Genomic DNA, 26,404 nt, shown 5'->3' with positions numbered 1-26,404 from the left:
TATAGTGTCCCTGAATGTTTCCAGTACCTCAAAGTTTAGGAGGGGGGAGGTGACAAATAATAACAACAACCAATGCAAACAATATATTGCATTAAATCAAATAGTCCCTTACTATGTCATCTATAACATTATTTATCACCATAAACAGAAATGATATAATCAGTTATTGCCTACAATAAAAACAGCAAATTTGAAAAAGGTTTTATAATTTCAAATGGTATGTACAGGGAGAGAACAGAAGTGATATAGAAATTCTTTCTGTTGAGGTTCAAAAGATTCTCAGTTTCTCAGCAGTTTTTTGTGGGGTCTGGAACATGATGCTCTACCTTCTGGATTGCTGGAGTGAGATAATCCCATAGGCAGAATTCCTAGAGGTAGGATTTAGGCTTAGGTGGGCTCCAGTCTCTTTGCTGAATGCCAATTGGTCTGGAGATTTTAAATCAGCATCCCTCCAGTGCCTAGTACTTGCTGGTTCATGCTGGAAGACTGGATGCCAAGGATCTCCCCTGGGTTCCACTCATGTGCTGGGGGATCTAATTCTTAATCCCCTACATCACCTCCAAATCCATGTCTACCCCTACCCCTGCCATTCCATGTTACCACCAGGTGTGTCTCTCCCAGAGAGTCCTACAAGCAGTCTAATTGGAGGGGCAGGGTAGACGTGGATGGGTGTCCATGACCAGTGTCTCCTATATAAACATCTCTCCACATTTGATTTTATCATATATATATATATCATGCATTGTGTGTTTACTGGGCCTGTATTTTGAGCCAAATTCAGGTTTGCTAGGAATTGGCCCCCTCAGCTGCTGGCCCCTCGAACAGTGACTACAAAAATGGTTTCTTCCTTTATCCTCCAAACACTGCCTGGAGAGATGGTGACTTCTTTTCCCCAACATGGATATTGTGCAGTCTGTCTTTCAGGTATGCCAGGCAATGTTCTTGATCTCTAAATGCTCAGTACCCAACATGCCTTAGCCTCCCAAAAAATGCAGTTTCCTTTAATTCCCTTATCCCTCCACTATGCTCATGGAAGGACCTCTCTGGCTGGAGTTTCTGGTCCAGCTGTGGCAGCAGCTATGCTGCCAGGTATTTTTTCCTTATTTTATTATATCCAACCTCCTGGGTCCCTGATCTGCTTTGAGTGTCCAGTTTTAAATTCCAGTAAAGGACCCAGGTTTTTTTTTTTTTTTTTTTGCTGGTTTGTTTGTTTTGTTGTTGTTGTTGTTCACCCACCTTGCTGAGAAACTACCTGTCTTCTTTCTTAGTTCCACTCCACAGAGCAGCCAGGAATTTGACCTCCTCTATTTCACCATCTTGAAAACCTCTCTAATCCTTTTGTCTTAATAAATTGATTGTCTCAGGTATTATAGTAATAGAACACTGATTAATACAGCTTATCACAGAAAGAAAAGATGGATCAGATCTTTTGAGTTTATATTACGGAAACAGACATTCTGGAATCAAAATTTATAATTTGGCTTTTGGAACATTCATTTAGTCTCAATTCATTCACCTCAATTTACTAAGAGTTTACTATGTGTCAGGAACTGTTCTAAGTACTAGGAGAAATATCATTGAAGAAAACAAAATCTCTGCTCCAAAGCTTTCATTCCAGTATGAGAGAGACAATAAATGTAATAAATAACTTATATAGCATTTTAAAAAGTAGCAAATGCAATAAAAAAATCAGAGCCAGGCAATTAAGTGAGAAGTTCTGGATTCAACTTCTAGGTACATAGTCAAAGATGTCTGTGAGACACCTATACTTACATATTTATTGCAATTATTAATAAGAGCCAAGATAGGGAATAAACCTAGGTATCCATTGACAGATGAATGGGTAAATATAACATGGGCAATGAATACTATTCAGCTATAAACAAAAGTGAAATTTTGTCATTTATAACAACATGGGTGGAAATGGAGGACCCTATGTTATGTGAAATAAATTAGGCACAGAAATGCACAAACACTGCAAGTTCTCATTTATATATGGAAGCTAAAAAGTTGATCTCACAGATGCAGAAAATAAAAGAGTGGTCAGCAGAGTCTGACACATTGTATACATGTATTGAAATGTTACTCTTTACCCCATAACTTATTATATGTCAATAAAAAATAACAGTACATTTTTAAAAAGATGTTCTGGATGAAGGTAGGGGAAGATATGTGATTTAAGGTGAGGGAAGTTAGTGAAGGTTGGTGATATGGAAGCAAACTGTTAAAAGAGGTGAGAAAGTAGCTATGCAAATATCTGAAGGAAGAACATTCCTAACAGAAGGCAAAGCTAAAACTAAAGACCTGAGGCAGGAACATGCCTGATGTGTTCAAGAAATAGTGATGAAATCAGTATGTCTGGGATTAAAAGAGTTGGGGGAATTAGTGATCTTTGAAACCTGGAAGGGTAGTTTACCTTTACTGGAGGATGTAAGGCATGTTGGAGAGGGCTCTCACAAATCCAAATGGAGATATGCAATGGGCAGAGAGGAGGGACGAGTACATTAAGATATAAAATTAGAAATCATCAGCATTAGAAGATATCAAAAGTCATAAAATCCCCAAGGAAGTTAGGTCCCATATGAAGATCTGAAGAAAAGAAGAAAAATCTGTAGGAAAGACTCAGGAGGAACTGCCAGAGAGGCAGGATGAAAACTAAGAAAGCATGATGTCATGTAAAGCCAAGTGAAGAAAGTGATGTAAGGAAAGGAATGAGTGATGGGTGACATTAAATGCTCCTGACAGATTAAATAAGATGAGAACTGAGAAATGATCTTTGAATTTAATAATGTGGAAGTCACTAGTGAGCTTAACAAGAGCAACTGTGTCAGAGTGGTGTGGTTTGAGGGGCTGGAGTTGTGGCTCAGTGGTAGAGCACCTGCTTAGCACAGGTGAGGCAGTGGGTTAGATCAATACAATAGTATGCTGACAGGAATAATCTGATAGAGACAAAAAAATTAAAGATGTACAAAAGATTGGAAAGAATTAATAATGATATATCCTTGAATAGATGGGCACAAGGGAGAGGCTGACCAAGACAGTGGAAATTTCAACCATAGGAGGAGAAGGAAATCAGACTTAAGGAAACAGTTGCTGGTGAGTAGATATGGTAGATAAGCTCTCTTCTGAGTACTTCAATTTTCTCAGTGAAGCAATAAGCAAGGTAATCAGCTCTATGTAAAGATAATAAAGATGGGATTACAGGTTTGAAGAGAGAAAGGTATAAAAAAAATCACTTTAGAAAACCATTCTGTACTGTGCTTGTCAGAGGGTGGTTCAAGATCCTATACTGTTCTGTGAACTGTTTTGATTTGCTGTGATAAACAAAATAATACAGAAACAGAGAAGCAGCACCCTTAGGGTCATCATTAGATCTGTTTCATAGTATAGACTTTTTTCCACAAATAATTATTATTTTTTTGTAATTCTACTCCTTTTTTCCCTGTTATGCTGAATATACTTATTGAATTTCATGTCTTAAATCTAATAAAACATTCAGGCTTGTATTTTTTTATTTCACTTTTCTTTACAATTCATTTTATTGATTATGATGAGGCAGGATGGAGGGCCAAGAGATCTTTCACCATAGATAGATTGAGAAGCACTAAACCAATAGGGTGGGACAGTAATTGAAAATGTTTTATGATTGCCAAGCAGCACTGGGGGTTCCAATGAAGTTTGCAGCCATTAGTTCAAAGACCAGTCAGCAATGTGTGTGCTTTTCTCCAGACACATTAAGCTTCAGGGATAAAGTTCACATAAATACCTAAATACCCGAAATAAATCAGCTTATGAAGAGGAAGATTTATTTTGGCTCACAGTTGCAGAGGTTTCAGTTCATGGTCACTTGACCCTATTGCTTCTGGGCTTGTGGCAAGGCAGTAGATGGTGGCAGGGGTGCATGGTAGAAGCTTATTCATCTATAGGTGGCTAAGAAGCAAAGAGAGATAGGAGGGGCCAAGTTCCCACTGTCCCCTTTAAGGGCACACTCCCAGTGACTTAATTTCCTTCTACCAGTCCCTACCTACTAAAGGTTCTACCACTTTCCAATAAGCCTTTAGCACATTGGCCTTTGAGAGATGTTTAAGATTCAGATCATAACAAGAAAGAAGATTTGGGCTGGGGTTGTGGCTCAGTGGTAGAGCACTTGCTGAGCACATGTGAGGCCCTGGGTTTGACCCTCAGCACCAAATAAAAAATAAATAAATAAAATAAAGGTACTGTATCCAACTACAATTAAAAAATAAATATTCCTTTAAAAAGAAGATTTAACTGAGCTATTACTTAACCAAATAAAGAAAATGAAGCAAGAGAAAGGCAAGGAAATAATATGCAAGGGAATAATTAGAATGACTGACTCTGGAATTCAGGCTGAATGAAGAGGAAAGAAAGGAAATGAGAGATATGAGAGGAAGGAAAGTGATAGGATCAAGAGACTATAGATCTCAGAAGGATGGAAAAATTACTGAAATAAAAAATGAGCTAGAAAGAAAGGAGTGGGTCAGAGAGTAAGATGTATACTACTGAGAATATGAAGGACTTACAGCAAAAAGGTGGAATAGGGAAATTCTTAGAGGAGCAGTTGAAGGAAACTGTGTTGTAAGATTCATCTCTGCAGATATTGGGATCATAAAAATTAAGCTGTGTAGGAGTCGAGGTTGTGGCTCAGTGGTAGAGAGCTTGCCTAGCACACATGAGGCACGGGGCTCAATCTCTGGCACCACATAAAAATAAAAACAAGTAAAATAAAGGTAATGTATCCATCTACAACTAAAAAAAATATTTAAAAATAAAAATTAAGCTGTGTAGATGACAGTGATGCAGAAGAGCAAAATACATAGAGGAGTGACAAGATGAGGCAGGGGGATTGGAGAATAAATGAGATTCAGAGTATGAGCATTTTAGGGAGAACAGACAGGAAGCAGCCATAAAAGGAGATAATACCTAGTCCAGGCAGCATGGTATAAGAGTTATAGGGAAAATATCAGCCACACTTCCACAGGACTTCATGAAAGAGAGTAACATTAGGAAACATTTTGGTTCTTATGAGATCATGAATTTAAGGAACCCCTCCAGAGAAGTAGAAGTGAGAAACTGATGTGACTCCATTTTTGAAAACAGCTTCTACCTCAAAGCCTGTCCAAGGAAGGGGGCGTGACCCTTGTCCTTGGAAAAACCCACAGAGCACTCCTAGGCACATAACCACCCTGCTGAGTTGTTTGTTTGCAAAGAGGAGACATCTGTGGGTGCCAGGTGTCCCTGACTAAGTAACTCAGTTATGCTAGGTGGGGACTTAAAACCAATACCCTCCCCACCCCCCATCCCTGCAACCACCAATCAGCATGAGACAGGGAAAATACCTGGGATGCCAGATGACCCTCCAGTAGTTTTTGGTGGTTGATAACATGTTGGGATGTTGGGAAACCATGTAGTTTAGCACACACACTCCTCGTAGCTTAAACCAATCAGTTCAAACGAATTCCCTTCTTGTACTAACCAATCACCTCTTACCTAACTTGTTCCCGCCAGTGAATGTGCTAATCAATGTTAAGAGTTGTTTGACTTTCCCCGAGGTGTGGAATGATTTGCTGTGTGATGTTGTAACGCATACAGTATCCCAAAAAAAAAAACCTATAAAATCTCACTGAACAAAAAAAAACAGGACTCACTCCCTGGGACCACTGCATCAGGAACGGTTGTGAGTCCAGGCTCCAGCTTGCAATAAAGACTCTTGTGTGTTTGCATCGGATTCGGCTCCTAGAGGTCTAATGGGGTCCCACGAATCTGGCATTTCAGAAGAAACAGCTGATTTTGCTCAAAGGATGGTCCTTGAGTGACAGCAGGCACAGTACAGGGTTTCAAGAGGTAGAGAAAGATGAGTGGAAGACAGCATCACAAGGGGAAATACAGAGAATCAGAGAGAGAATGAAGTATCTGGTATAATGGTTTTCAGGTATTTAGGGCTACTTATAAAAATTGGCACAAAAGAGGATTAAAGTATATAAGAGACTGTTTCAGAAAATTATTTATCAGGGACAGTTATTTTAGAAGAAAAATAGGGGCCTTGGCCTAGGTGACTCAATTACAGGAATATTCAATCAATGGATTATATCTCAGTTCTGGAAAAGGGATACTTCTTGATGTTCTTCTATCTATTCTTAAGCTACAGCACTAAACTAAAAAAAAAAAAAAAAAATGTGGATGTTTTACTCAGCTTTTTGTTGTTGCGACCAAAAGACCTGAGAAGAATAATTTCTGGAGGAAAAGCTTATTTAGGGGCTATTGGTTTCAGAGGTCTCAGTCCATAGACAGCTGGGGTTTGAGGTGAGGCAGAACATCATGGCAGAAAGATGTGATGAAGAAAAGTGGCTCAAGACATTAGGATGAGGAAGCAGAGAGGAACTCTAGTCGCCAGATACAAAATGTCTACTCCAAAAGCACACCCCCAATGACCACCTCCTCTTACCACACCATACCTGCATTCAGTTACTACCCAGTTACTTCCATCAGGGGATTAATTCACTGTTTGGATTAAGGCTCTCATAATCTAATCATTTATGCTCCAAACCTTCTTGTACTGTTGCACACATGAGCTTTTGGGGACTCCTAATACCTAAACCACAATAGTTGGTAAGGGGGGGGTGACAAATGATTTGTTTGTAACATTCCTTGTTAAAAGAGCCGATGAAAGTTTGCTGACAGAATAGGTTTGTATAAATGAATATTTTAAATTATGTGCATATTCAAATTAGATAAGAAATTTTCTATACTAACATTCATTCACTTGACCAATTTTTATTATGTATCCACTCAACAGCAACACATATAAAACTGTTCTAAAGAAGGCTGGCCTTTATTAAATTATTTTAATAAAATTAAATATAATATTCAAATTCTGGAAAAGGTCATGGGTAGAGAGATGGTAACAAAAGGAAGAGATGTTTTTCAATTAGTAGAATAAAAGAATAAGCAAGTTCTTCATGGAGTTACATTAGCTGGGCCCTTTTAAGCAAGCACTGCCTATTAAAATATGAGAACAAACTAGAACTGCTTCATTGTTATTACCTTGCCATTACCAAATTAAAACATACTCAATAAGAGAAGAAAAGACACAGGGAAAGATGAACAAGAGATAAGAAAAGGAGAGTAGGAATTCACAAATGAGAATTAAGAAAATTTTCTTATTCACTGCTTCTTCCAAACACACTTTTTAGGAAGAATGACTTACTGAATGTATATTCTACCTACATCTTTCTAGTTATTTATATATTTTTGGCAATCAATCTTCTTTTTAAATCAAGTATTTTCTTCTCTTTCCTGTCCATTATGCCTCTTCTTTTTTCAAGATCATAGTCACTGTTTTTATGTAGTGGAGACAGATTATTTTATGTCCATACAAAACCAGAGTGATATTAGTCACCAATAGGCAAATAGAATTATTTGGATATGGAAGAACATATACACTATAATAGTTTGAGGAGTAAAGTACTAGTAGTATAAGTTCAAGAGGAACAGAAAGTGTCCCTAAAACTTGATGTCTGTGAAGGTTAAATTCTGCCTGCCTCTCTAGACTTATGCTACTCTCCCAATCCTTTGCTCCCTTAATTATGTGCTGTATGAAACTGACCTCCATAGAACATAACAAAGCAATCTTCTCCTGCCTACAAGTTAGATTTGGCCAACAGGGACAATTGCAAAAAAATCAGAAAGCAGCAGAAGAGAGTTAAAGTTTATCCTCTCTTCTTTCTTTCTTGGTGGCCATTTGAGTTCTGATAAAGGCTGTGTTCTTTTTTTATGTAAACACCACAACTGTCTTGCAGCCTCTCAGACAACTACAATTCTCTGTTGTCCAGAAACCCCTCCCTTTCCCTGAAGGTCTGGGGTTATACCAGCTTTCTACTGTTCATTCATAGATACCTCACCACCCTTTGATACCTCACCACCCTTTGATACGTCGTCCCTTATGCTGACCATGCCTCTGTAAACTGTTAAACTTCTTTTAATTAATAGACTGAGTATGATAACTATTTTTGTTAGGAGTTAGAAAGATATAATTTCCAGTGGCTCCTAGAGGGGGGCATTTGCAGGGACAGGTCTAAACTATCTAATACTCCTCATTCCAAATTTCTCAACTTACTATCTCTTTTACTGTTCCTTAGTGAAAATTTAGCACTATCTTGTGGAACTCACTCCTTCATGGCAATAGCACTTCATTATGACATTTAGCAGTCTTTAACTTATTATCCACAGTCTACAATTGCAAGAGCCCCTATTTTTATAATGTAATTTATCAAAACAAAAATCAAAGCTACGTAAGTTTCAGGCATTTGCTTAGAAAAGGGAAGTAGCTTTCTATCTCACCTCCTTCTCCTTGTTGAGCAACACCAACTGACTGTCTGTGAGGATGCAGTACTTCCGCTCCCATGTTGTGGTCTCAGTATAGGGTGACTGACCACAAGACAGACGATGAGTGGGTGGTCCTTTCACATCTGTGTAACAAAACAGAAAAACAAGATTCTTCAATGTCAAATTAATAAAGGTGAGTCATTTGCCTCTTAGAAGGAAAAAAAAAACTTATACACAAAAATTTGCCCTACAATCTGCAGAGAAGATGGGTGAAACACTGTGGGAAAAACTGTTAGTACAAACTTGATACAGTAATTACACTGTACAAATGCTAAAATAATGCAAAGTTGTTTCAGAGCTAAATTGGTATTATTCAAAGTAAAAAGATTCAAAGGTAAGAACAAAAGATATAGTGTGTAGTCTATGGGAGGAAGATAAACATGTAACATTTCCACTTTGAGAATGAAATATACTGGTTTTCTAGTCCAGAACTGAGAGTACAATTACTGGCAGACTGTCTTAAAAACAGTTTTAAGAATTGAAAATGTTTAAATAATAGCATATTACCACTAGAGGCCAGTAAGATCTTAAAAACACAGAAAATAATGCCCTCAAGGAGAGATCTGAATGTTTTACCATCATGTTTCTTAGAGGTAAAGTTACCTAATATTAAAGCAAAATGTCTCCACAATTTACAAATGCCTTAATTCCTTTTAAATGTCAACTGGTTATTATTACCTTTGCTACTTTTTTTTTAATATTAACTGTTTACTCATATGAGGGCTGTTGTAGAATCTGGAATATATCTTAATCTTAAATACACATTAGATCTATTAAATAAAGCATTTGACAGTTCAAAGTACCTTAAAATTACTTTAACCACAAAAGACTAATTCCTCTCAGGAATTTACTATAGTGATTATTTTAAATGTTCTAATTATTACTATTTAGTTATTATGCTAGAGAAGAACAAACCAAAGAGATTGGAAAACAAATACCCATGAGGGCAGGAGAGTTGTGAATCATAAATAAATATATTATGTCTATTACAAGAATGTTTTTAATTCATTGCTTTCTACAGACTTTCTGTCTTGTCACATGATGATAGGTATTACTGGTATTGGCTTCAATAAATCCAAAAGATTTCCTAGTTGCCTTATAGTATAATATAAACTGGCATAATTGTACCCAGATTTCTTTAGGAAGTAAGCAACAAGTCAGTAATCAGAGCAATTTGGTGGATATATCTCTACCCACATCATTTTGTATCCAATATTATCTTCCCTGTTCCTTCTTGTGTAACTTCCCATCCTCTCTCAGTCTATCTAACTTGCATGTTTGGGGGAATTTATCAACTTCCCCAAAGATAATTCAAGGTCCAAAGAACAATAATGTTACTAGACTTTTGCTAAACATGTTACTAATTCTTAGGAACTTTTTAGTCCTGTCAATACTGATTATCTTCACATGATTTAAACAAAAAGAAAATAGGTTAAATTTTTAATCACAATGTGCTTATTTCTGGAGTCAAAAACTAAGACAACTTCAACAGAGAGAGAGATGTACCCATTTAATGTGGAAATATACTGGGTTTGTAGCGCAGACTAGTTTTTATTCAAGTGACTAACTTTATTGTGTAAGTTAGCCATGGATACTCTGTCTATAAAAATTAGAGTACAAGATACTGTATTTGTAGCATAAACCAACTTTCCTGACAAAATATAAATCTGCATCAACACTGAATTTAAGGAAACCTAAATTCCTTTCTTTGTATGATCTTGAATAACTCTATTAAAGCCTCTCTATAATGTTCTCCTTTGTCCAATTTGAATTTTGTTCTAATTTATTCAGGGTACTGTGAAAACAAGACAACATATGATAAAACATTCTTGGACCCTGAACAATTTGTCTCCAGTGCCAAACGTAGTACAAAATAGGAAGCAACTAAATAAGGACCAATGCTTCTATATTTTAAAATTTTTTTCTCTAAATGGAGAGATTGATTAATCATCCAGTAAGTGGCATGATTTCATCTGTTTTTTTCTACCTCTATATAATTCCCACTTTTCAATCATTTGATAAGAATACATGGAAGAAAAAAGACAAAATAAGCTATTATTTTTGTTCTATTTAGCACTTCTGGATTAGATATAAGAAGCACTTTAATAATATAAGACTTTAAAGTAATCTACAGATTTAATTTACTCATTTTATCATGTCCTCGTTTCCTTAGCTAATTAAAGGTCTAATAGCACATAAGCAAGGCCTACATGCTGGGATTATATGAACAGGACAGCCTCAGATTTTTGCCCTATTTCACCTTATCAACGATTCCAATCTTTATGCTCTAGTGACTTACTTCTAATTTCTGGTTTCCAATTATTTTTAGTATCTAAAATTCACAAGAGAAAAGATAACAGAAATAAAAAGAAGTATCTTAATAGCTAAATTAGAAACAAATTTAGATTTGTTCAATCCCTTCCCTATGAGAATACTAAGGACATTACATGCTGACCTCATTACAAAAATTAAATAACCTTAGAAACATTTTAAAAATCAGAGGTAACTCAACAGATCCTTTAGAAGGCACTCCTTTAAACTAGATATTTTTCTGTAGATGAACAGTTCAAGATTGGTTTGTTTTTTTTTTTTTAATCTCAAGATTTCTTGAAATTCTTGAAAATTATTGAGAACTTCAAAGGGGGTTTGTTTATGTGGGTCATATCGATATTTAACATTTGAAATTAAAATGAATTTTAGAAATATGTATTCATTTAAAAATAACAAACCTACAACATATTAACATAAAGGTACATTTTAATGAAATGTTAACAATTTTCCAAAAAAAGTGATTCTTTACATTTTTGCATATATCTTTAAAGACAGTTTGATTATTTCTGTTTTCTATTATCAATTGATTGTTTTAGTTTTATGCGGTTGATGTATAATAAGACTGAGCAAGACTCTGTCTCAAAGAGTTGGAAAAGATAAAAGTATTTTAATAGTATTTTCACATAATTATTGATATTCTTTAATATAGTAACAAAACTCAATAAGCATCTCCCTTTAAAGGCCAGCGCAATGTGGAATTTGAAGCCACGTTAATGGACTTTGCATATTATTTTATTCAAAATCAGTTGTCTACCTCGTCCTTTGATTGGCTCTTTTATCCCGTATGTATGAGATTTTAACCATCATACACTGATTACTTAGAAAATATTAATTAACTCAGATTTGCAGATCTTCCAAATGTTGCAACTTTTCATTATGTACTATCAAAAATATATATATATCACATGCCTAAATCTTCCCCCAAATCTTAATCTCATCAGAAATGTCTTTAAATACTGAGAAGCTGTCAAACTCAAGGTGGCGGATATGAGTTCTCCAAAATTCTAATTTTCATTTTAGTCATAAATTTTATCTTTAGCAATAAATACTGCTGGTTGTTTCCCCAGAAGTGGCAGGTATGCCTCTTTTTTTTTCAGAAAATGTCTGCCACATAGCAAACACAGAATGACCATAATCTGTCTTTCAGTTTTATTATAAAAATAGCTTAGGGGTTGGGGTGGTAGTTCAGTGGTACAGCACCTGCCTAGCATGTGCAAGGCACTGGGTTCGATTCTCAGCACTGCATATAAATAAATAAAATAAAGATCCATTGACACTACACACACACACACACACACACACACACACACACACACACACATTATATAACAGCTTAAACCTTATAGAACAGGGGCTCCTGGGGTTCCAGGGCTTCACAGATCACACATTAAAAACCATTGCTTAGACAATAAGACCTTAATGGAGGATTCTAAGAAAATCTGGCCATATACTGGGAGTGGTGGCACATGCCTGTAAATCCCAGCTACTTCAGAGGCTGAGGCAAGAGGACCCAATTTCAAAGTCAATCTGGACAACATAGCAAGACTTTGTCTCAAAATAAAAAATTTAAAAAGGGTTGAGGACACAATGAGGGGGTTGGAGAATAGAAGTTCACTAGATTCAAAGGGGAATGAAGGGAAGGGATGGGGGATGAGAATAGGAAAGACAGTCGAATGAATCAGATACAACTTTTGTATTTTCTTATATGAATACATGACCAGTGTAACTCCACATCATGTACAATCACAAAAATGGGAAGTTATACTCCATGTATGTACAATATGTTAAAATACATTCTACTGTCATGAATAACTAAAAAGAACAAATAAAAATGTTTTAAAAAATGGTTGAAGTTGTAATTCAATGGTAAAGTGATTGCCTGTGAGGCCCTGGGTTCTGTCCCTAGTACTGGAAGGAAGGTACAGAGAGAAGAAGAGAGAGAGGAAGGGAAAAATAGATGGAGAGAAGGAGGGAGGAAGGAAGGGAGGGAGAAAAATTCAGTCATATTTTATAAGATGAAGTAAGTGGGGAGAAGATCAGAGGTCTTAATAAATGGAAGATTAATGTGATTAAGGGATGATTAGAATTTGCACTAAATTGGTCACAGTAAAAATAATAAAGAAGGGACCATGTGAGCCAGATTTTGAAATACCAATCCACAAGTAGACTAGTAACTCTAGTTGAGGTAAAGGAATAGCACAAAAGAGATCAGAGAATAAAAGCGCAAGTACTATAAATACAAATTGATGGATGCTCATTAAGTAGGTTGTGTAACCATAATTCTACTTTAGTATTAGCAAGAAAGTCCACAACAGATAGTTTTTTTTAAAAAAAAAAAAAGGAAGAAAACTCATTTAAAGGATGAGCTGAACAGTGGAGCCAACCTAGATGCCTTTCAGAGGATGAATGGATTAAAAAATGTGGCATATATACACAGTGAAATCCATTATTTCCAACTAATTTTCAAAACAGCATTCAAAATCCTAGGTTATTTAGTATATGAATAAAATCAAATGCTAGGCCCCTTCAAATCAATATAAACTGAATAACTACTTGGTAAGGAAACAAAAACAACAGATCTCTCTTACGTTAACCCTTCCTTGTGATGGGAGCTGAAAGTAGCATCATGGTCTGACACAAGATGATGATGAAGCAAATTATATGACAGAACTGAACATTCCACTACACATGTATAAAAATAACTTTTTTCAGAAGCAAACTGTCTCTTTCAGAATTAGGAAAGTATCAAAAGATTTACAATAGAAAAGTAAATAAGGAGACCTGACTAAAAGCAGAAATAGGGGTAAGCAGGAAAGGAACACATGTATGACCCAAATATGGAGACGGTCAAAGGAAAAAAAAATGCTTGGGAAACCTTTTTTACTTTTTAGAATCTTATAGTCAAGGACCTGAACAGACACTTCTCAGAAGATGATGTACAATCAGTCAACAAATATATGAAAAAATGCTCATCATCTCTACCAGTTAGAAATGCAAATCAAAACTACTCTAAGATATCATCGCACTCCAGTCACAATGGCAGCTATTATGAAGACAAACAACAAGTGTTGGTGAGGATGTGGGGAAAAAGGCACACTAATACACTGCTGGTGGGACTTCAAATTGGTGCAGCCAATATGGAAAGCAGTATGGAGATTCCTTGAAAATCTGGGAATGGAACCACCACTTAACCCAGCTATCCCTCTTCTCGATCTATACCCAAAGGACTTAAAAACAGCATACTACAGGGACACAGCCACATCAATATTTATAGCAGCACAACTCACAATAGCTAAACTGTGGAGCCAACCTAGATGCCCTTCGGTGGATGAATGGATTAAAAAACGTGGCATATATAAACAATGGAATTTTACTCAGCAATAAAAGAGTATAAAAGCATGACATTTGCAGGTAAATGGATGACACTGGAGAAGATAATGCTAAGTGAAGTTAGCCAATCCCCAAAAATCAAAATGCCTAATGTTTTCTCTGATATAAGGAGGCTGACTCATAGTGGGGTAGGGAGGGGGAGCATGGAAGGATTAGATGAATTCTAAATAGAGAAGAGGGGTGGGAGGGAAAGGGAGGGGGCAGGGGATTAGCAAGGATGGTGGACTGTGAGGGACATCATTATCCAAAGTACATGCATGAAGACACGAATTGGATGTCAACGTACCTTATATACAAACAGAGATATGAAAAAATGTGGTATGTATATGTAATAAGAATTGTAATGAAAAAAAAGTACATGTATAAAGACATGAATTGGCATGAACATACTTTATATACAAAGATATGAAAAATTATGCTCTATATGTGCAATAAGAATTGTAATGCATTCCACTGTCGTGTATTTAAAAAAATAAAATCAATTAAAACAATCTTACAGCTCCTTAGAAGTTAATCTGAGTTTTTGAATCACACTATTTACTAGGCCACTTTTTTTTTTTTTTTTTTTTTTTTTTTTTTTGGTATGGGGATTGAACCCAGGCACATTTTATCACTGAGTTACATACCCAGCCCTTTTTATTTTTTGAGACAGGGTCTCACTAAATTGTTAAGGCAGGCCTCAAATTTGTGCTCCTCCTGCCTCAGCCTCCCAAGTCACTGGGATTACAGATGTGTGCCATGCACCCAGTGCTGCATGTTTGTTTTTTTTTTAATTCTGATAAATAAAATGCAACTGGTAAAATCCTGAGCCTATTTATAACTTTTCAGAGCAAGGTTTACAGAATTCTTAGAGCGAATTCTCCAGTTAATACAAACCATAACATTTCGTTCAGTCTTGATAGCCTTCCAATTCTTAATGCTATCCTTAAAACACAAACACACACACAAACAAAATTTTGGGAAATCTATCTATTTAGGGGAGACTTTAATACATCAAAAAGAGAGATACATTCTCAAAAATTAATTTGCATAAACTGTGGAAATTTGAACTACTGTGGAAAGACAGATCTATCCTTTCATACATTTGTTTTTATTCCTACACCAGAGTTAACCTGGCTTTAGAAATGGCAAATTCTTCTGAACTATAAAATTTCAATGACCAGATTTGTTTGGTCAGAACTCAAAGTATAAGACTTGTAAAGACTCAGAATTAGAATGACCATATTATACAAGCAAAAACATGTAAATAACTAAAACATTATTACCTACATATTTTAAATTGTAATTTAAACAATTTCTTTAAATACATACTTTTCTTGTAACCAAAATAAAACAGTAATTTCTTTAAATACATACTTTTCTTGTAACCAAAATAATGTTCAAAACAGTTTTAATAGACATTCATGATTAATATAATTCATAGGACAATTTACAAGATATATTTTTAATGGAAGTTATTTTTCTCATAAACAATAAAATCCTTGTCCTTGCCATACAGCTTTAAAAATATGGCATATATCTGGATATCTTCTATAGGCAATTTTTGCTATAGTAGAAGAAATAATGTTAAAAGTTTTCCTATTGAGAGAATTCTCAACAATGACAATGACTGTAATATGCTGCTGAGGAACAGACCACAGTATAGGAGATATACAACCAAACTAGTTTATAAATGTATCGATTCTGTCTACTTAAAGATCTAATAGAGCTGCCATCAACTTAATATCATTCTTAAAGCACAAAAAGGAATGGCAAACCTATACAGGTCATTAAAATGGTTCAATGTTACTTATTTTATTTCTAAATTTCTTTATACCATCCATATGCATCAATGTCAGGAAAAACCCCTATTACCAGAATAACAAATATTTTCTTAGACTGATAACTATCCAACACACATTGTCTATGAACTTTGCTTTGTCCTGACAGCCAGTGTACCTTTAGAATGGCAAATTACATCACAATTCGTGCAAATCAATGGTCCCAGTAAATTTAAATTTAACCACATATACCTTGATCAATAATAAGGATACCAATTAAGGATTCAGTGTGTTTATATAAAATCACTAGGTTTTGTTTGGCTTTTTAATCCTTGCATTACAAATTCACTATGAGACTTTAACTGTTTGTTAAAATGAATTTATATTGTGTCTTTTAACTTCAGTGAACCATTTCAGTCTTCTCCTTAACTATAGAGATTTAATTTCCATGCTACTTGATTAATAGTGCCTAGTCGATAAATCCCCTATGCTCACTATCACCCTTCTTAAGAGAAAGAGGGAAGAGAGAAGATAGTTTACTTCTCTCTGTTCAGTAGTTTTATTTAGTCTAACATCTGTCAAGAGTTCCTCTGCAGCTTCCCTCAAGTCCCAACAGCACAATTCACCATTGCACTTCTAATTCTACTCTCTCACAGGACAGAATGAGTTATCTGACAACAGAGTAATATATTCCTTGAAAGTATAACTTAGAGTAGGCAATCACAAGTTTGACAAAGATAACATTTGTCTTTTGAGAAGAGCTCCGTTTAGTTTGCTGCCATCACCTACATATCTTAAGATGGCTGAGAAAGGGGTATAATTCCTACAATGATTCTACCTTGTTTCCCTCCCCCCTCCATATCATGCTTCAGTTGGCAGTACCCCAAACACATATGCCATGAAAAGGAAGGCAGAGCAGATCACATTTTCTTCCATTTCTTAGACATGAATTAGAAAGAATAAATTCCATAATTCTCAGAAAGGACCAAGCACTGCCTAAGCAACTAACTATATGGCCTGGATAAGTATAGTAGAAGGATGCAGATGTCAAGATGACAGCAGTCTATTATAAGATTACTCTTCAACCCCAACAGATATATCCATAGATCATACTAAACCTCTTATACAAAAAAATATAAGATGCTCAAAGTAAAACAATTCATTTGTATACTAATGCTTAGAAGGAAATAAAAGTCCATATGAAGGTTTTTCTTAAAGTGAGATATTATTCTAATTTAAGAAAATACTATTTGGCCTTTAAAACATGACCATGGTGTTCTATTATTAAATAATCAAAATTCAAGATCCTTTTCATGTCTCACATTTCTGTTATGGGTAGAAAAATGAACTATACTGAGAATTTCAAACACCATTTAGTGCACATTTCGTTTCTTATATTTAGTACTTTTTCCTATATTAATACACCCCCACACTTGCTTCACTCAGTATTAAATCTCATCACTTTCCTTTAGGAGCCGCTGCTGTGGAGAAAGAGTTTTTAAAGGAATGTAATTCTTAAAGAAGAGAGGGAAAAACAGTAAGTAGTTTACCAGTGTTGAGAGATCAGTTTCCAAGCTTTTAAAGACTGGCTACACAGTCAATACTGTGATATTATGTCTCTAGAGCAAAAGAAAGCAAACTGCATTAAAAATGAAAATTGTCAAGAGTCTGGTAGCATTAAAAATCTTTAATAGATCTACCTCGATCTGCAGTGACAACTGGAATAGAATTCATAGCTAAACATTCTTCTTCTCTCAATTGTGATCTGTTTGAATCACAAATTAATACATGTACAGTAAAAACCATCCAGGAGATACCCAGGCTCCTCTAAAGAATCCCAACAGTCACTCACTGGTAAATAAATAGCTCAATTCATGAGCTCTGCCCTAATATAACCTAATTTCACATTAAAAATGAAAATCCATGCTTTTATCAAAAAGACCTCAAGTGAGTAGAACGGAACAAACACCTAAAATGGAGACAATAAAGTAGCAAAAGAAAGATTTAGTTTTTTCTCTGCAATACAACCAACATGAATAGAACAGACATTCTTCTTATACAGATCTAATCCATTCCTAAAAACATGCTGGATGGCAAATTCTCACATAACAAAAGGCTGAATTCTATTATTTTAAAACTTATTTTGGTGGCATTGGGAATACAAGTCAGGCCTCACACATGCTTTCCTCTACCACTGAACTACATACCTCCAGTCCTTAGTCTATGATTTAAAATGGAAAAAGGAGATTTAGTTCAAGTCTATATAAAACTCCCAAGTAAGGGTTGAGGATGTAGTTCAGTGGTAGAGCACTTGCCTAGCATACAGGAGGCTTAGGGTCAATGCCCAGAAGTGCAAATTTTTTTAAAAAAATCAAACTCCCAAGTAATTTCCCAAAATACTATTAAATATTCTTTAACCTCTATGTAATCCATTAAAAAGTATATTTAAAATGCTACTACAAAGTTATTTAATATTTAATGAACTTCTTAGTACATTTATATACAGTATATAGTATATCCTATACAAGTTATACTCCCTCTATACTACAAACATTACGGTAAGTAAACAAAGACAATAATTTATTAAAGATACACAATGAATGCAAAGGACAATGAGAATAAAGTTAAATACAAGGCTTTTTCAAACTAGCACCACTATCATAGATGTCTTCATTTTTTCTCACAAATGGATAAAATTCATAGGCATAATGCATGAGGATGGCCGAGATTATGTTTTCTCTCTTTTCATTTTTTGTCTATCATTCATTCACCTTTATCATTTCTATCTTTTCTTCTAAGTCAGAGCTTCCATAATTCTCCAAGGTTTACCTACTTTCCATACGCTTTTCCATTATCTTAGAAGATATTAAGATTGTACAAAACCTTTAACAATATCACAAAACTATCCCTTTTGGGGAAAAAAACAGCTGATACATGACAATACACCTGCTTCATACATATTTTCTTACCCAGATTTTCAGCAACTTAAATTTTGGCTCAAATACACACAGGGGTGTTAGTAAAAATTAATTGTACAGTCAATTTTAGGTTAAAAATGTCTAAGCCATTATTGAAAATATTTGGATAATGAGTTCAGATGTCAAGGGATAAATTTACATTACAGAGAATAAAGAGAGAAGAGTAAAGATAAAAAAGAAATGGTGATTTGAAATGCTCATCCATATTTATTTATTTATTTTTTAGTTGTAGATGGACACAATATCTTTATTTATTTTTATGTGGTGCTGGGGATCGAACCCAGTGCCTCACACATGCTAGGCAGGCATTCTACCTCTGAGCCACAGCCCCAGCGAGGATCAGGTAGAAGAAAATACAAAGGTCTTCAGGAAAAGAAACGCAAAGGAGGGCAAAAGGGACTTTCTTCAGGATACAATGTAGATTTGAAAGCTACCTTTGAGATCAATAAATAATACTTCCTCAAATCAGATTAATAAAATGAGGTTTGAAATTATAAAACACTTAGCACAGTTATCTTAGAATTTAGTTATTCTTCTGTAAAATCTAGATTTTTTCCTAGCGTATCAACAGAGCCTCTTTTCTTGATTTTCTTTTTGTTGTTGATGTTTATTTGCTTACTTTTAATTCTGTATTTATTTACTCTGCACAAAACACTTAAATCTGGTGATATGACAATAAACAAACCTATTCACTGGACTTAAAAAACTTAAAGTCATATAGTATACAATCAGTATATAATTAAATTAGAACAGTTTTGATTAAAAAAAAACACTATCAAGAAGTAGTACAGGACACCTGAGAGATTTAATAAGAGCAATGGACTTAACCTGGGGCAATATTACAGTTGGGAAAACAGGAGGTAGTAGAAGGGAGTACAAATATTAGGCATTTCATGCAAATGAAACAAGGAACCAAAAACCCTGAGGAAAAAAAGTAGTCCTATGAAGCACATGGCATAAGAAACTAACTGCAGAGATAAGAGACTGGTGAAACAGGCTGAGGCAAGATCATACATAAATCCATAACCCAATTTAAGGATGTTGATATTTATCCTATCAACAAGGGAAAGCCTCTGAAGGGTTTTAAACAGAAGAGACACACCACCACTGATATGTATTTTTGTCAACAAGTGATTTTGAGTTTCCATTACTAAAGTTAGAAATTCTAGAACAACAGGTTTGAGGGAGAAGCTGATAAAATTAATTTGGTTCATGTCCAATCAGAAAAAAAAAAAAAATCAAGCTAAATGCTGTTTCTGTCAGATTAGGTCCAAGATCCCTAACTCTGGCTTACAGAAGAACTGGAATTATTGCAAGACTTCTACAAATACTCTATAAAAAATTCATTTTAACAAATACAGAGCAGCTACCAGGTTAAAATGGCATGTTGAAAATAAATAAATTCACTGCCTCTCAAAGCCCCATTAAAACTAAAAATGAATTTGTATATGGAGAGACAGAAAAAAATAACCAATAATAATAATAACCAACAAGGATTCAAGAACAGAAAAAAATAAAAATAAATAAATGCTTAGAAGTTAGGAAGAATATTTTCAAGCAGTAACTGGCTTAGTAGGCCTGAGAAAACTGAATCCTAGGCCATGGGTAAGGAAAGCTAAGAACTAACCCAACTTACACCGCAGAATCTTAAAAAAAAAAAAAAAAAGTTTGTAGATAGCCAGCACTAAATACCTCTGAATGGAGAAAAGGGTTGATCTAAAATGAGAACCAGATAACTGGTTTAAAAGACAATTATATGTGGGGAAAAAAGCAAACTCATGCATTGCTAGTGGGACTGCAAATTGGTATAACCAATCTGGAAAGCGGTATGGAGATTCCTTAGAAAATTTGGAATGGAACCACCATTTGATCCAGCTATCCCACTCCTTGGTCTATATACCCAAAGGACTTAAAAAGAGCATATTACAGGGATGCAGCCATGTGAATGTTTATAGTAGCACAATTCATGATTGCTAAACTGTGGAACCAACTAGATGCCCTTCAATAGATGAACGGATAAAGAAACTGTGGTATATACACATAATGGAATATTACTTAGCATTAAAAGAGAATAAAATTTGCAGGTAAATGGATGAAGTTGAAGAATATCATGCTAAGAGAAATAAGCCAAACCCAAAAAATCAGAGGCTGAATATCTTATCTGACAAGTGAATACCAAACCATAATGGGATGGAGGACATGGGATGAACAGAGGAATTTTGGATGGGGCAAGGGGGGTTGGGATGGGTCAAGGGGGTAGGAAAGATGGTGGAATTACCCTAGGTACATGTATGATTGCACAAACGGTGTGACTACTTCGTGTACAACCAGAGAAGTTAAAAATTCTGCTCCATTTGTGTACATAAATCGCAGAGCTTTCTACTGTCACGTATAACTGATTAGAACTGATTTTTAAAAAGACAATTACAGTTCCAAAATCATCTCTCCAGTTCATCTTATAGAAAAATGTCAAGGGTAAAATAAATGGGAGAATAAAAGGTGACTGTCATAGATGAGAAAAACATACTGAAAACATAAAATGAATATTAAGAAGTGCTTCGCCCCAAAGTTGTCTTCAACCCCCAAATGATTATCAGAACTAGCAATCAGACCTCCACAATCCAGGCAGGAGAATAGCTTTTTGGATATCAGATTATCCCAACATGAAGGAATAAATAACAAAGGTTTTTCCAATAGCCCATCAAGATCACCTCACTGGAAAGCTGTTAGCAGACAAGCCCAACTTCACACTTAGTTCTCAGAGTCAGCTTTCTAGTCTCAAATTTAGTTTATGCAAACAAACAAAGAGTATTAGAGATCAGAGGAAAGCTCCTAGCATGAAAATATACATATTTAAATAAGTAAACAAACAAATATAAAGAAAAAGGCAACCTGGAGGCTGGGGTTGTGGCTCAGCAGTAGAGCGCGCTCACCTAGCACGTGTGAGTCACTGGGTTTGATGCTCAGCACCATATAAAAATAAATAAAGGTATTGTGTCCAACTACAATATTTTTAAAAATAAATGAAGTATTTATTTTAAAAAGGGCAATCTTAAGGATACACAAATCATAAAGAAAGAAACAAACAATTATCATTGCCCTAAAGGAAATATGAGAAGTGGGATCCATGCAACACGACAATTTTTTTTCAATAAAAAGCAATATTTATACAACTAAATTGAGCTTTTATATATTAAAACACAATAGCAGAAAGGAAAAAGCAAAATTTAATAGCAAAATTCAGAAAACAGAACAAAAAGACAAAGTGAAGGAAAAGAAAAATTGAGATGAGAAAATTGAGAGCCAATCCAAAATGGTTAAGACAAAAATATTAGAAAAGGAAAAATAGGAATGAGAAAAATATTAGTGAAACTTCTCCGTACTAAAGGATATGAGCTTTCAGATTGAAATCCACTGAGTGCCCAGAAAAATCTGATGAAAACAGACACCTAACAAAATACATCCCAAGGAAAAAATCCTACATTCAAAACATCAGAAATAAGAAAGGATCTGAACTTCTCAATAGTAGCAAAGGAACTGCAAGACAATGGAAAGAGTTCAAAGTTCTGAAAGAACAGTATTTCCAACCTGGTTTATTCACTTAGCCAAACTAACAATCAACTGTGAGGATAAAAATATTTCAGATATTCAAGGCCTCAAAAATTTTACCTACCACATACTGTTCTCAGGAAGCTATTGTAGGATAATTTACTTCAAAATAAATCAAAATAAGGGAGTATCTTTTTCTGTTTAGGCTTCCCACAAAGTATCATTCCTGGGGTAACTTGACACATTTATTTTCATACAGTTCCAGAGATGGCAAGTCCAAGATAAAGGTATCAACCAAGTTGGTTCCTAATGTGTACTCACTTACTTGTTTGTACAGACTGCCTTCCCATTCTATCCTCATATGGGGAGGAGAGAGAAAACTCTGGTGTCTCTAGTTTTTTTTAAAAAGGCACCAACAATGTGGAATTAGGGTTCTACCTTTAGGACCTCCTCATAGGACTATTTCCAAATATAGTCACATTGGGAGAGAGGAGTCCACCATAAAATAACGTTAGTGCAGACACAAATTCAGGCCACACCAGGGAACAAATCAAGAAAACAAAAAGTATACAATATTTAAAAACAGGTACTCAAAAACAAAAGAGAAGCAAAGAATATCTCAAAATGTTGATGAAGATAAACAGAAGGTTGATAACTGTCCTCCAGACAAAAGTAGCCCAGAATGGAGCAGTGCAACTAGAGAGATTGATGCTCTAAAGGCTTATGTCTCTGTGGCATCTTTGACACTACTATAGGATATGCCTGAACTAAACAAGGAATTTTTTTTTTAAAGGGAAGAAAGATCCAGGAAACCGTCAATCTGACCTAAGAGGAAGGCACAAAGAATTTCAAGAATGGCAGCAGAAGAAACTTCTAAGAGGTCAGTTACCCAGGAAAATAGGCCTAAATGTCAGACCAGGAGGTATCCATGAAGAATGTCTCCAAGAAAAAATAAATAAATAAATAATACTTCATCTGATAATTTCCCTCATATTACTGACCTTGGGTCCAAGTGTGCTACAGGAATACAGAAAGGTATAAAAATAATAATAGATACAAAGAAAACAGAACACATAAAAACAAGAAAGGCAATTATTGACTGCAGAAAAGAACCCCAAAAAAGTAAGAAAAGAAAAACAATAATGACATTCAACCATGCCCAGTATATAGCATAATAATATAAGCACTAAATACTGATTAAAACAAAACAACCAAACAAAACAAAATTAATAGTAAAGGGGTTAGGATGGTCTTATGTGACAGCTAAATCCTCATCCACCATAATAGAAAACCAATAAAAAGGTCTAAAATTGATGATGAATAAAAAGCAGCTATATATGAATATTATTTAGGATTAAGGTAAGTGTGTAAAATACCAGAATAAAAAAGATAGAAAAATCAAATTTCTTGCCTCAGAAAGAGGCAAGAAATCAATGGGAGAAACTACTATGACATGGAAGGAAATGTACAGACTACTCAGGTTCAGGTAGAAAAAAGACTGTACAACAAAACGTAGTGTAAACCGTATAGAGGATGAAAGCAAGAATGAATAGGAAAAGAAGGGGGCAGGCAACCCAATTGGAAAATGTGCAAAAGACTTAAACGCTCATTTCACACACAAAAAAAACAACTATCCAAAGTTATATACTTAACATACAAAAAAAAAAAGAAGTTTAACTTCATTAGTCATTGGGGGAAAAAAATAAAACCATAGTTAGATATTACTACACACCCACAAAAATGGCTAAGTGAAAAAGATGCTAAGTATTGGTGAGAATGTGGAGACATCTAGTGTAAACTGGCACAATCATTTTGGAAAACTGTTTGATAGTATTTATTAAAACTTGACAGATATACCTAGTAATTTCACTCCTAAATTATAACAGCAAAATGTAGATACACATTCACCAAAAACATGTACAAGGATACACACAGAGAATTATTCATAATAAACAAAACTAAAAATAATCCAAAATGAAAACCAATATTAAATAGATAAATTTTAGTAGTTCAAAAAATGGAATACTAAATACCAATAAGAATGAAAGAACTATAAACTATACATAACAATATTTATCACTCTTACAAATAAAATGCTTAACAAAGAAGACATAAAAATGTATGAGTTTGCTTATATAAAGCTTAAATTTGGTTAAAACTGATTTACAGCATTAAAGGACAGCATATAGTTACTCTTTGGTGGTGTAGTGTTTGGCACAGGGCTTAAAAGTGGGATTTTGGGATGCCAGCAATTTTCTGCTTCTTGAGCAGGGTGTGACTTACACAGATGCAAATTCATTTGAATTATACATCAAGGTACACTTTTCTGTATATTATATTCTAATACAAATCTTACTTAAAAATATCCCAGGTATAACATTTATAAGCTGTGTGGTCTTGTTCAACTTCCTCCACTTCACAATCAAGAACCTCAATTTCCTCTTCTATACAATAGAAATGATAAAAGTGTCTACTCCTTTAGAAATTTTTGTGAGATTTGAGTAAGATAATGGGGGTCAGGTGCTCATCAAAGTGCTTCACACACAATATGAAAAGCAGTATGGAGATTCCTTGGAAAACTGGGAATGAAACTACCACTTGACCCAACTATCCTACTCCTCAGTCTATACCCAAAGTACTTAAAAACAGCATGCTACAGGGACACAGCCACATCAATGTTTACAGCAGCACAATTCACAATAGCTAAACTGTGGAGTCAACCTAGATGCCCTTCAGAGATGAATGGATTAAAAAATGTGGTATATATACATAATGGAATATTATTCAGCATTAAAAGAGAATAAAATTTGCAGGTAAATGATGGAGTTAGAGAATATAATGCTAAGTGAAGTTAGCCAATCCCAAAAACCAAATGCTCAATGTTTCTCTGATATAAGGATGTTGATTCATATGGGGTTAAGGGTGTGGAGTATGGGAGGATTAGATGAACTCTAAATAGGGCAAAGGGATGAGAGGGGAAGGGAGGGGGCATAGGGGATAGAAAAGGTGGCAGAATGAGATGGACATCATTACCCTAAGTATATGTATAAAGACACAAATGATGTGATAATACTTTGTGGACAACCAGAGATATGAAAAATTGTGGTCTATATGTGTAATATTAATTATAATGCATTCTGCTGTCATATATAACAAATTAGAATTAAAAATAAATTAAATTTTTAAAAAGTGCCTCACACATAAAAAGCACACAATAAAGTTTATTTATCAATTATTTACTATTTGGACATTGTAAAAGAAGGGAAAACAACTATATAGTCCAATTTTGAATAAGCCCAAACGTGACTTACAAGAAAACACGAATTTTTTCAATCATACTTGAGTTTATGCTAGTAACGTGACTCTAGGTGGACCCCTAGAGAGCTGCAGGATGAGGACTGCATGCCAGTGGAACCAACTGTGTGACTACCGGATTGGAAATCTCAGACCCAACTCCCACCTCCATGGAAGAGAAAGGGGCTGAAGAAGGAGCTTTTGACCAATGGCCAATGGCTTAATCAATCATGCCTATTAAAAACTAAACAACAGGGTTCAGAGAGCTACTTTTACCAATATGCCAGCAGGGTGGTGTATCCTAAAACCCAACAGGAATAGAAGCTCTGGAACTTGGGGATGTTCTAGACCTTGCCTTATACACCTCATCTGGCTGTTCATTTTTATCCTTTACAATATCTTTTTTTTTTAAGAGAAAGAGAGAAGAGAGAGAATTTTTTAATATTTATTTTTCAGTTTTCGGTGGACACAGCATCTTTATTTTATTTTTATGTGGTGCTGAGGATCGAACTCAGCACCCCACACATACCAGGTGAGTGCGTTACCACTTGAGCCACATCCCCAGCCCTTTTACAATATCCTTTATAATAAACTAGTAATATTGTTTACCTAACTTCTATGATAACTATAGCAAATTATCACACCTGAGAAAGACATTGTGGGAATCTTCAATTTCTAGTCTGGTACTTAGGAGTA

At 35.0% G+C, this 26,404-nt stretch overlaps 1 protein-coding gene across 5 annotated transcripts in view; it reads right to left on the bottom strand.

Annotated features, from left to right (window-relative positions):
* The window catches only part of Rasal2 (RAS protein activator like 2), a 323,464-nt gene that overhangs the window by 170,938 nt on the left and 126,122 nt on the right, over positions 1-26,404 (bottom strand). For all 5 annotated transcript variants that reach the window (XR_013426392.1, XM_021722624.3, XM_021722625.3 and 2 more), the window contains exon 2: positions 8,362-8,489. Coding sequence is in view for 4 of the 5 variants with exons in the window: in XM_021722624.3 (XP_021578299.1) it covers positions 8,362-8,489 (128 nt within the window). In the remaining variant the exon portion in view is untranslated. The remainder of the gene's footprint in view (positions 1-8,361; positions 8,490-26,404) is intronic.

The sequence above is a fragment of the Ictidomys tridecemlineatus genome, chromosome 10 (assembly GCF_052094955.1).
Source record: "Ictidomys tridecemlineatus isolate mIctTri1 chromosome 10, mIctTri1.hap1, whole genome shotgun sequence".
Lineage (NCBI taxonomy): Eukaryota > Metazoa > Chordata > Mammalia > Rodentia > Sciuridae > Ictidomys > Ictidomys tridecemlineatus.
This window is presented reverse-complemented; position numbering and strand designations above follow the sequence as displayed.